Genomic DNA, 13,088 nt, shown 5'->3' with positions numbered 1-13,088 from the left:
TTTATCAGCCAACTTTTTATTTCTTAAAGAAACTCAGTTTTCTTTTAGATGGCAGTGACTATACAGAGATCCTGAAAGGTTGTTTATTTGAAAAAAGAAAAATATATATTGAATGGCAAAGGTGTATATGTGTGTGTGTGTATATATATATATATGTGTGTGTGTGTATATATATATGTGTGTATATATATATGTGTGTGTGTGTGTGTGTGTATATAATTGTTAGACGAGACATGTTGAATCAATTGGATTTTCATAAATATTGAGTGACCATCTATTGATTAATTCAGTGAATCTACTTGGGTAAAGGATAGTTGCTAGATGTAGGGTGAGATGCAAGTTTGGAGGGAAAATTTTTGAAATTAAAGTCCACCCTCATCTTATACAGGGATCTGTTCTGGACCCCCCCCCCCGCCCCCGCATAAGGCAAATCACGCATATGATCAAACCCCAGTGCACCCCCATGGCACACAGCCCATTCACCATATTAGGGCTCGCAGTCCACGTGACCTCAAGTTCATGTATTATTTATTTATTTATTTACGGTATTTATACCCCGCTCTTCAACCCTAAAGGGTCTCAGAATGACTTACAATTATTATTATTTTTAATTACACAGTTCTCTGACCTCAGGCTTACAATCTATGGCGAGCCCCTGTACAGTGTGGACATGCTGTACATCATTATGATTAACAAGAAATGCATTTTGATAAGTTTCCATTCAAGCAGTGAATATCTCACTTACTGAGGTTTTTTCTATCTCCCAACAAGACACTGAAGAAAGTTAAGAGGCAGTGAAAAATCCATGACTCAGTCAGGAAGTTGGTATAATGACAATATAAATTCAGAAATAGTTCTGCATGCACACAATGCTGGCATTGATCTAAATGTTTAAAATACATTCATATTCAGATTTGGCTCAGTAATCTTCAGTTTAAAACTCACCATCAGCACCATATCTCTTATTTTATATACATCATTCCCATGCGTAGCTAGTAGACTGAGTGAGGAGGATACCTCTTTTGCAATAGTGAAGTAGAGGAGCCCAGTACTTAGTCTGAAAATTGACATTAACCATTTCTTTTAGTATAAAACCTATGGTATTACCTCTGGTTACTCCATCATCCCAGAATAAGTCTCCTGTTGCTCTCTGATTCTCATCTAAGGCAATTATAAGCCCCATAGGCTTTAAACGGCTGAAAAGAAAACATTTTTTTAAGATAATCTTTATTATACATTTCACAATAATACAAATAGTACAAATACCATTATCAATGAAAAATAAAAAACCTCGGTTGTGAGGCTTCAGAATCTTGACCGTTGTGTAGTTCTTTCCAACTTCCTTAATTGTCAAAATTGGCAAAAGAAATACTATTTTAAGATCTAAGCTAACACAAATGTCTAGTGTCTTATTATGTATTAACATAAAACATTAAAACTTTTTTTAGGATTCATGTTGAAGCATTAGGATTTGGTAAGTTGTGATTATTTGGTAAATTCTGACAATAAATTAATAATGAAGATTGTCATGATTACAATATAGACATCATAAAGGAAAAATTCTCATTACCAGAGAAATTCATACTGTTCATCCTCAGGCTAAAATCTACTTTTTATGAATGTGACATATGAAATAGATGTTCCCTAAACTAAACAGGGTCAGCCCTGGTTAGTACTTGGATGGCAGACCTCTAAGGGGTATGTGATGTAGGCTATATTTCAGGGAAGGCAATGATAACCTCTGAATATTCTTTGCCTAATAAAATCCTATGAACTTTATGAGATCACCATAAAACTATAGGCAACATGAAGGTGCACAAATGCAATTGTTGTAATGATGAAAACCTATTCAGGTTTGTATTTCCTTCCCAGAAATACCATAATCTGATGAAGGGGCTCATGATTACATAGGTGAAAGCACATGAACTCATGCAAGAATCATTTGACTCCTACACTGCGCATCATATAGATTTATTTGGCCTGTATCAAACCTTCCTCATAGGAGGCCAGTTTAAAGTGTGCACTTTAAATTATTCTAGAAAAAACAACCTTCTAAAAAGCTAGTACAGAATTGTTCTAGCATTTTGAATTAGAGCTGGTGATGTACTGTCAGCCAAGACAGAGAGTTCAAAACATGTGTAATACTCTTACTCCTCCTATGCTTAATAAAAGACAGGATCACTTTTCACATGACAGTTCTCATAATCAGGGCCACAATAGTTCCTAATAACATCGCTGACAGATATTTCTAAATAAACAGCATTTGAGATATGCAGTGGGAAATTAATCAGCTGGCCTTACTAGCACAATGCTGATGCAAATTCTAATTATTTTAAGAATCTACAAGGATTAAAAGGTACTGGCATAAGACAGGTTTCAAACCTACTGTTCAGAAAGTACCTGAAAACAGTTGTGTTGGCTGGTTGTTGAGTGGGAAAGATGTAACCCCCTCTGAGATGAAGTCCTAGTTTGTCTGCTGGCAGATACATCTGACATTGTTGTTTCCTCCAAATTGCCTTTATGCCCTAATTCATGAAAATGAAAAGATCACAATACATATTTACCATGTTCATACACTCAAGTTTCCAGCTGAATTCCTTCAGATAAGAGTTGCATGCTTCTCATCTTTTTAGAAATCAAATGACTACAACTATGGCAAACATTTCTCATTTCAGCAGATTGATGCCATAAAATGTCAGATTATATTAGGTTGATCTGTTATGAATTGATCGGTCTAGAAAGAAAACCCATCCTCCTTAGAAGGCTCAAATACGTTGTCTTATATCAAATGTTGCAATTTCATTGCTGTAAAAATCTATGTATGCAAACAATTATTGGATATGTAATCCTATGCATACTTAGGATATTGGATATATAATTCTATGCAGGCATCCAGTTTTGTGCTGACAGTCACAAAAAGATCACTCTCCTTCCTCCCTGCAGACTTTCCCATCTCCTGAAAACTGGCTCCAGTGTCGTGCAGAAGGAGGTGTAATGGGGAGGGGGACCGAATTCTCAATTCTACTAGATTCTGCCATTGTACCAATGGAAGTGCATGAATAGGAGTAAACCCTGTAGAAAGAGAACAGGTCTTACCACTCAATTGATGTGCAGAGAGTTGCAATGCACCTTGCTTTTTAGTAGGAAGGTTTTAAAATGAGAGAGGACCAAGCTATGATAAATTTTTAGTGCCACATTTTGGTATTTATTTTAAAACTGTTTGGCACTCAATCTCTAGAAGGTCATTTTTAATTTGACCTAGTACACAATGACATTATGTGCAACATTTTATTGTTGTTGTTGTTATAGCTATATACTTACTGTCTCATATTCATACCACACAGCATCAGGCATATATGCAGTCACTGTATCTGCACCCTGTAATTTAAATAAGCAGGGATTTTATTTGTCAATGTATGTAGAAAAGAAAAGTAAATCAAGTAAATTAAATTATAAGAACTGCTCACATGACAGAAATTTCGGAGCAATAGAAGAATAAAATGGAATTTATTTGAATATTTGCTGAAAGGGGAGTGGAATCCATCACAACGTTCTCTTGTACAACCATCACTGAAATAATGCAAAAATCATGAAAATGATGCAAAAACACAAAACAGTTCCCATTCATTCCACTGTGTTTGGCACTGAAGTTGAAAATAATATTTGTTATTATTCATTACCACAATAATAAAGTGGATTTTCCACAGTCCATTGAGAAGGTCTATTGAGGAAAGTAACAGAACATCTAGAAGTTTTTACAATTTTCTCATGGAATATGAACATCCCAAAGTGTTCAGGAGAAATTACTCCATGGGGGAGGGGGGGGGAGCCATGGTATTGGTGCATTGCCCTACACACACACACAGACGCAAACACGCACACACACTGATGTTCATAAAATGGGTTTTGTCCCACAGAATAATTACTCTTCACCATTTTGGGTCATTCAAATTCAGATTTGGGGATATTCAAATAAAGAGTGAATACTCTGGTGGAATATTCATTTTCTGCTGCAGTCAGGAGAAAATTACCATAAGTATTATTTTTTGCATGGAAAGATGAAACAACTGAGTAGTTAAAACACCTCTAGCTAGCACAAACAAAACAAGACCTTGTTTTATTTAAGAAGTTTCCTACAACTAATAATTTCAATCTGCCTTGATGTCTGGGAGGTTCCTTGAATCCCAAGTGGGATATAAAATCATCCCCATTATTTTTCTCCTCCTCCTCCTCCTCCTCCTCCTCCTCCTCCTCCTCCTCCTCCTCCTCCTCCTCCAATTACTTTTGTTATTACATTGATATTATTAAGCTTGTTCTTCTTTTTAAAAATGTTTTTAGAGAGCCAGTGTGGCCATGAAACCCACCGGGTGACCTTGGACAACTCATATGCTCTCAGCCCCAAAGAAAGGCAGTGGAAAACCTTCTCTGAACAAAATTTGCCATGAAAACTCTGTGACAGGTTGCCTCAGGGTCATCATAAGTCAGAAAATATTTGAAGGCAAACAACAACAAAGCCACCTCAAGGACATCTAGTTGAAAGGAAGGGAAGGGAAGAAGGAGGGAGACAATTTATTCTATCTTTCACCCTAACAAGACCTTTAAAGTGTCATATCAGAGCTGCTGGGGTTAGGGGAAGGAGCAAGAAGCATGATGAGCATTGTAAAGTTAAATAAAGTGGGGCCATAATTAGAAATGGGGATTTTTCTATATACATTGGTCCAATTTTTAATCAAGCAGATTGATTAGTTCTTCATAAAATTTCTGTTAAAGAGAATATTTCAGATATTGTTATGCTCAGAACAACTGAATATATGTTACCCTGAATATATGAAATCTCTTCTCATGTAATACCAAAGTACACTGTGACCTAGTGTGACTCATTTTCTACACTGGTTTTTTTCCCCTGTCTTATACAATTCTCCGAAGCAGTATTTCCTGCAGTATTAGATTGTACCAGGCTTCCAATTATTTTTCTTTTTCTTTTTTTAGAGAAAGAACAAGAACAGAAATTTATCTTGTTTGGAGAGTAAGATGCTGCTGCTGCTTCTCTAGAGCCCTTTCACATTTTGCAATGATACTACTATGATTCCACTTTAGCTGCCATGGAATAACAGAGTTTGCTGGTTAGAGAGGGATATATAGAATTCTCAGCTTCACCAAATTACAAACATAAGGATTCTGTAGCATGCAGCCATGGCAGTTAAAGTAAAAAAATAGCATAATAGATGTGTGGTGTGCAAAGGCCCTTGGTCTTAGGCTGTCAGGTTAACCAGAGGGACTAGTCAGCTACTGTCCACCACCCTGAAAGGTTTAAATTGAATTGAGGGGTAGTTGCATCTTAAAGATTCTTTTGAGCTCCACACAGTTACTCTCTGGACTATGTCTCTAAATGCCCCCTGTCTGGGGGAATTATAGAAATTATCCAAAAAGTAACTTTTGAAAGAGCAATCCTATGTATAAGATGCAGATTCTCTTCTTTAGTAGGAGTGGGAGGCAAAAAAACTTGCACAAGCAGCAAGTAAATGGGACCCGTGGTCTGCGATGTCTCTACACTAATGCACAGAGCATGGGAAATAAGCAAGATGCACTTGAACTCCTAGTACAACAAAGCAAATATAATATAATAGGCATCACTGAAACCTGGTGGGATGAGTATCATGACTGGAATGTGGAAATAGAGGGGTATAAGTTTGAAACGGAACATGTATAAGAAATGGAAAAAGGGGGAAATCACAAAAAAGGAATTCAAAGAAATAGCAGGCATGTGTAGGGGTAAAGTCAGAAAAGCTAAAGAGCAGAATGAACTCAGGCTTGCTAGAGTGGTTAAAAAGAATAAAAAGGGATTTTTTGGATATGTCCGCAGCAAAAGGAAGAAGAAGGAAATGGTAGGGCCACTGCGGGGAAAAGATGGCAAAATCAGGGGACAGAGAAAAGGCAGAATTACTCAACACCTTCTTTGCTTCAGTCTTCTCAGAAAAGGAAATGGGTGCTCAACCTGAGGATAATGGAGCAGAGGACAGAATAGGGGAATTTCAGCACAGAATAAGTAAGGAGATAGTAGAGGAATACCTTGTTAATCTAAATGAATTTAAGTCTCCAGGACCAGATGAACTACATCCAAGGGTACTAAAAGAATTGGAAATGTAATATAGGAGTCATTGACAATCATATTTGAAAACTCCTGGAGAACAGGAGAAATCCCAGCAGACTGGAGGAGGGCAAACGTTGTCCCCATCTTCAAAAAGGGGAAAAAAGAGCATCCCAACAATTATCGTCCAGTTAGTCTGACATCAATACCAGGAAAGATTCTGGAGCAGATCATTAAACAAAGAATCTGTGAACATCTAGAAGGCAATGCCATAATTACAAAAAGTCAACATGGGTTTCAGCGAAACAAGTCATGCCAGACAAATCTGATCTCTTTCTTTGATAAAATTACCAGCTTGGTAGATGAAGGGAATGCTGTGGATATAGTATATCTTGATTTCAGTAAGGCCTTTGCAAAGGTTTCCCATGACAAACTTGCAAACAAGCTTGTAAAATGTGGGCTAGACAAAGTAACTGTTAAATGGATCTGTAATTGGTTGACCGGCCGAACCCAAAGGGTGCTCAACAATGGCTCTTTTTCAGCCTGGAGAGAAGTGACCAGTGGGGTCCCACAGGGTTCTGTCCTGGGCCCAGTGTTATTCAATATCTTTATCAATGACTTGGATGAAAGAATTGGTAGCATACTTATCAAATTTGCAGATGACACCAAATTAGGAGGAATAGCTAATACTCCAGAGGACAGGATCAACATTCAAAATTATCTGAATAGACTAGAAAGCTGGGCCAAAGCTAACAAAATGAAATTCAACACAGAGAAATGTAAGGTACTGCACTTAGGGCAGAAAAATGAAATGCACAGATCTAGGATGGGGGACACCTGGCTGAATGAAACTACATGTGAAAGGGATCTAGGAGTCCAAGTAGACCACAAGTTGAACATGAGTCAACAGTGCGATGCGGCAGCTAAGAAGGCCAATGCAATTTTAGGCTGCATCAATAAAAGTATAGTGTCTAGATCAAGAGAAGTAATAGTGCCACTGTATTCTGCTCTGGCCAGGCCCCACCTGGAATATTGTGTCCAGTTCTGGGCACCACAATTCAAAAAGGACATTGAGAAACTGGAGCGTGTCCAGAGGAGGGCGCCTAAAATGGTGAAAGGTCTGGAAACCTTGCCCTATGAGGAACGACTCAGGGAGCTGGGGATGTTTAGCCTGGAGAATAGAAGGTTAAGAGGTGATATGATAGCCCTGTTTAAATATTTGAAAGGATGTCATATTGAGGAGGGAGCAAGCTTGTTTTCTGCTGCTCCAGAGCACAGGACCCGGAACAATGGATGCAAGCTACAGGAAAAGAGATTCCACCTCAACATTAGGAAGAACTTCCTGACAGTAAGGGCTGTTTGACAGTGGAACACACTCTCTCAGAGTGTAGTGGCATCTCCTTCCTTGGAGGTCTTTAAGCAGAGGCTAGATGGCCATCTGCTGGGGATGCTTTGATTTGGATTTCCTGCATGGCAGGGGGTTGGACTGGATGGCCCTTGCGGTCTCTTCCAACTCTATGATTCTATGATAAGTTGTCCTTAACATGTATAAAGTTCAGGTTTGGGTAAGAGCACCTTCAGATAAAAATGAAGTTTGTGAAGCAGGGATGTTGAGCTGACATGCAACCAGTACCACCATCCTTCCCTTTGCATAAGCAACAGAGTAATCCAGGGATTCTTCAATTAACAAATTGCTCATTATATCTGAATTGGATAATTTTGGCTAATGGCTTATAAAAAAGCCAGAATATTAATGTGGTGTTCTTCAGAAGCCATGCAGAAAGTACTGTGCATATGATCCAAATAGCTTTCCAGACCCACTTTCATACAATAGAGTGTTTTATAAATACTGGACGCATGTATCATATACCTTAAAATCAACTAATGAAACAGATTGAAAGTTACTAAAATTAGATATACCTCATCCAAGACTGGAGTAATAAGCAGTCCAGGTCCCCACATGAACTGTCTGTCAATAGCCCAGGTGGCTTCCTCTGAGTAGAACCTGAATGAACAAGACAACATTCATTTTGTTGATGGAGTACATCTTAGGCTATCAATCATGTTAATGAAGCATTTCTTCTGGAATGGCACCAAAACATTGTAACATTAAACCTTGAAAATTATAATAAAGTAGCATAGTCTTTGCATCTATTACAGAGATGAGCAACATGTGTCTATGGGTCCTTATTGTACTTCACATACAGGTGTAAAGGACGAGAGATATTTGTCCCTGATTATTATAGTTCTAAGGTGGGGTTTAATGTGAATCAAGAATAGAAGTCCACAAAAGAGACACAATGTGAATCACTTTAATAATGAATGCTTATTGAGAACAGGCAAGGCTAAACTGGAAACTGAAATTACAGTGGCTGACAGTTGAAAGAGACATTCACAGGTATGGCAAGCTAGGAGCAATGATGTGAAAATCTGTCCGTTTTGTTTTCATTGCATCTCAGAACTTTATTACACGGGCCCTGGAATAGGCCCATTGCATTCTAAAAAGAGGTTGTTCTGGGGACGGAATGGGCCCCAGAACGCATCTTACCACACTTTGGAACACTGCTGCCACAGCCAGACATTCCAATCGTGTCCCACATCCGTTCTAGGGGGCACAATTTCTGAGAACGCTTTGGAACAGTTCCAGGGCCAGTGCGATAAAGTTCTCTCACAATCCCCACAGTATCTCATCCCACTTCCATAATGGACATGAGATTCAGTATTTTGGAACACATTTTATGCCTCTTCTCCATGGATGCAGGTGTGTTTGTGAGAGTTTTTTCAATGTAAACACTTGGATACATTTATTTGTATATAACGTGGGGAGAAGGAGAAAGATGCTCACACTTCTCTTTCAGTGATGAGAAACAGAAATGTGAGGGCTTTTGTAATAAACTTGTAGATCACAAATTTGGACGTACAAACCTGAAAACTAACAAGAATGCTAAACTCGTCAGGGGGGAAGGTTTTTTCTCAGTCCACCACCATCATTGGCTCACTTAGGGAGGACAGGAGAGAGCCTTCTCACTGGCTGCTCCCACCCTCTAGAACTCTATCTGAGGCTAGGCTGACCCCTTCTCTACTTTCCTTTCACTGGGAAGCAAACACAGTTTTGTTTAACCAGGCTTCTAATGAGTGAACAAGAAAGGTTTTTATTTGTTTGTGTATTTTATTTGTTTTTAACTTTTGCATGGCTTTTAAATGGTTTTATAATGTTTTATGTGGAAAGTTTTAATTGCTTTAAAAATATTGTTAATATTTTTAATTTCCTGTTCTTGAATGCCACATTGCATCCCGCTTTGGGGGAAAAGGTGGTATATAAATGAAGTGAGTAAGTAAGCAAGTAAATAAATAAATATTTTTCAAATCCTCAGTTAATGGGTAATTCTTTCCCACCTGTTGCCTAGAGAGACAAGATAGTACAGTATTGCCACTAGGAAACATAATATACAGAGGAAAAATGCATGTGTGTTTAAAAAATAACAATTTCCCCTCACTTTTCCTTCACAGAATTCAAAAGAAAGTACATGGGGTTTCTGAGCATTCATCAACAGGTGCACTAATGAGACTGATATCCACTTAGTTTTATTACTTCTTTCAACTGGACTTATAGACAAATCAGAGTAATAGAGTAATCAGTAATCAGATCCACTATGATATAGTGGTTAGAGCTTTGGACTATGACTCTAAAGATCAGGGTTTGATTCCTGGATGGAGCATGGAAACCCACTGGGCTGTCTGAACTGTCAGAAACACCTTGAAGGCACACAGCAACAACAACAACAACAACAACAACAAGAACAACAACAAGCAATCTATGTATTTATAGATAAACATACATATAAGCAATCCCTATACTCCAACCTGTTTATGGCTGCTGGGTTTCCAGTGAATGTAGAGCCTGTAAAGTCTTTACTACTAATTTTAGTTCTTATACATACATATACTCATTCCACTGACATGTAAATGCAGCCATAGCTCTACGTCAGCACATAAATGCACATGGAATATTAGAAAAGGGGACAATTCTGTGCAATTTAAAACATTTAAATTGAAATCTTTGAAACTAATTAAACTTGAATAAAGAATCAATATTCAATTATCTAACCTGATTTTCTGAATCTTGGATCTCCATAGAAAATAGATTTAATTCACCACCACCAATATCATCTTAATCCCATACAGAACCTAAATCTAGAGAAGTCCTCCGCCCTCTGCACTGAAGCTTCTAAAGAATTTAGCATTGTGATCAGTCTTTAGCACTGACACTACTACTTGGAATTAGTAGTAGAGACTAAGTTATTATAATGCTCAGTGCATTTTGAGAAATGCATCATTTTGGGTCATGAATATGAATCCCTTGAATCCCATCTTGGGAGAAAAGCAGGGTATACATTCAATAAACAAAATAAATAATTATAAATAAGCAAACCTTAGTGACATTAAATATCCTCTCCAACATACAAAATAGTTTATTAAAGACCAGTCTACTCACTCATGTAGAACAGGTCTTGTAACTGTCTCTCCATGGGCATGGGCTTTGTAAAAGAGGGTATAGAGATATGGTAACAAGGTGTAACGTATGTTCAGGTAATGTTTGGTTGAATTCACCAATAGAGAGTTTGGTCCAAAAGATGCAGGATCTTTAGGCTGAAAGTGAATATTCAAGTTGTTAGTGACAAGGGGGCAAAAGGGAGTCTAGACAAGTAAAAAACAAACACTTGATTGGCTTTTAAAAGTAACTTACTGCATTGATTTCACTATTGTGATTCCTAGAAAATGGGTAAAATGCTCCAACTTGTAACCACCGTCTGCAAAGTTCTTCTGAGACATTTAGGAGAAAGCCACAAATATCTGCTCCAATCTGAAAAATATACACATATTAGATAAATGTCTTAATGCAGTTTCAAGTCAGTATTAGACATAGTAACAAGATACATTAGAATTCAAATACATAGCCATGTTACTCTGGAAAATCAGTATGCCAAGGGATGTTGTAGAACCTTTGAGACTGAGGCCATAGCTGCATTGCAGAAATAATCCAGTTTGACACCACTTTAAGTGCCACAGCTCAATGCTATGGAATTCTAGGAATTGTAATTTGTTGTGACACCAAAGCTCTCTGATAGAGAAGGCTAAATGTTTCACTAAACTACAATTCCCAGAACACCATAGCATTGAGTCATGGCAGTTAAAGTGGTGTCAAACCAGATTATTTCTGCATTAATGATGCAGCCTAACTGAAAGAAACAAGCTGGTACCATGAGCTTCCATAGGACTTTTTCACACGGGAAAAATTGGAAGGTTAAACTGGTCACAATACAGGGTCATCCAGGCATTAGTGACAATATTGCAATTGCTTTTCAGACAACACCATGCACAAACAGGTTAGAATCCAACAGAAGGTGACGTGAATCAGTTTTTGTAAATCATTTTTGAAAAAATACCATGTTTTCATTTCCAGTTCATTCACAAATTTACTTGCTTCATGTAATTGCAGCAGTCTGAAAACCATGTCCCCAATTCTCCCTGTTCCCAGATATCCCATGATTCCTTGTTGTGCCAAGGAGAGGGAGAAAGCCTTGTTCTTAAAGGGATACACACACACACCTCCTTCCCTCACGTGGCTGCTCTCCTCTTCTTGCAACATGGAACAGCTGGTGAGAGAAGGCAGAGGAAGAGGATGTTTTGGTATTCCTCCTGTACAGGAGGGAGAAATGGAGGATATGTCCTGGAAAAGGATGGCATCTTGGAGTTTCAGCCCTCACTGAAATCAGGCAGGTTTATGGACCAGCAACCTCCTCTTTCTCTCTAGTGTGTGTGTATGTGTCTGTGTGTGGTTTTATGGGAGTTTGCAAAGGAAACCTCAGCCTTCCTTCCTCTGAAACAGCTTCTGGGGCAAAGAGGATTTTCCTCCATGGTTTCCCTTCTCTCTCTGGAGCATGTGTATGTATGTACTTGTGGAAATGACAATTTTGAGCATGCACAAAAATTTATTTCCAGACTAGCAATGGGGTTTGTCCTCATCTGTCTGAAGTCCAAATTTGCTTTCTACCCACTTTCTTGCCTAAGTAATGCGCCTTTAACCCCTTGTTGTGCTGTGTGTGTGATAAGCATTAGTGAATTTACTTGCATTTCCGGGATGCCAAAATTTTAACCATTTTCAGGATGGAAGCACATAGGTCCCCATGTGATAAAGGCGCAATACAGATTGCTGAAAAATGGTGGCCTGACAGCACCTGTTTTTCCTCCAGAGGGAACCCTCAGCCGCCAAACCACGTGGCTTCCCTCTGGCAGAAAAAGAACCCTTGAAAAGTGGGTTCTTTTAAAGCCGCAAGGGTGGCATAACAAGTGCTCCACTGGTGCACTTGTTACATAAGCGCTGTGCAGCAATGTGTGGATGCCGTGCAGCACTTATGTAACAATGGTGGTGCCCTTGTATATAGCTTCAGAGCGGGCTACGGAGTTGAGACTGCCATGGTCGCCTTAGTCGATGATCTCCGTCTGGTCACCGACAGAGGAGATAACAACTCTGCTGGTGCTCTTGGACATCTCAGCAGCCTTCGATACCATTGACCATGGTATCCTTCTGGAATGCCTGGGAGAATTAGGTATCAGGGGCACTGCACTCCAGTGGTTTCAATCCTATCTCTCGGGAAGGTTCCAGATGATGAGGCTGGGGGACAGTTGCTCTCGTAAAAGAGAGCTTACATCAGGCATCCCTCAGGGCACCATTCTGTCCCCCATGCTGTTTAATATTTACATGAAGCTGCTGGGAGAGATCATCTGGAGTCATGGAGCTCGGTTTTATCAGTACGCTGATGACACCCAGATCTATCTCTCCATGTCTCCGACTGACACAGTGACTAAGGATAGCATCTCTCCTCTGGATGTCTGCCTGGGGGCAGTAATGGGCTGGATGAGGAAAAACAAACTCAGATTGAATCCAGAGAAAACAGAGGTACTCATGATAGGCTCCCCTAGCCCGGGCAGGGAAATT

The 13,088-nt window shown here is 39.0% G+C and overlaps 1 protein-coding gene across 1 annotated transcript in view; it reads right to left on the bottom strand.

Annotated features, from left to right (window-relative positions):
* The window catches only part of LOC149318048 (maltase-glucoamylase-like), a 184,447-nt gene that overhangs the window by 131,643 nt on the left and 39,716 nt on the right, over nucleotides 1-13,088 (bottom strand). Inside the window, exons 16-21 of the mRNA XM_089507700.1 lie at nucleotides 10,836-10,952; nucleotides 10,584-10,738; nucleotides 8,009-8,093; nucleotides 3,322-3,378; nucleotides 2,401-2,525; nucleotides 1,108-1,196 (exon numbers count right to left, since the gene is read on the bottom strand). Of these exons, the coding sequence (XP_089363826.1) occupies nucleotides 1,108-1,196; nucleotides 2,401-2,525; nucleotides 3,322-3,378; nucleotides 8,009-8,093; nucleotides 10,584-10,738; nucleotides 10,836-10,952 (628 nt within the window). The remainder of the gene's footprint in view (nucleotides 1-1,107; nucleotides 1,197-2,400; nucleotides 2,526-3,321; nucleotides 3,379-8,008; nucleotides 8,094-10,583; nucleotides 10,739-10,835; nucleotides 10,953-13,088) is intronic.

The sequence above is a fragment of the Sceloporus occidentalis genome, unplaced genomic scaffold (assembly GCF_023333645.1).
Source record: "Sceloporus occidentalis isolate IW3139 unplaced genomic scaffold, rSceOcc1.0.p SCAF_2, whole genome shotgun sequence".
NCBI lineage: Eukaryota > Metazoa > Chordata > Lepidosauria > Squamata > Phrynosomatidae > Sceloporus > Sceloporus occidentalis.
Note: the sequence above shows the minus strand (reverse complement) of the source record. Positions and strands in the feature narration are given on the sequence as shown.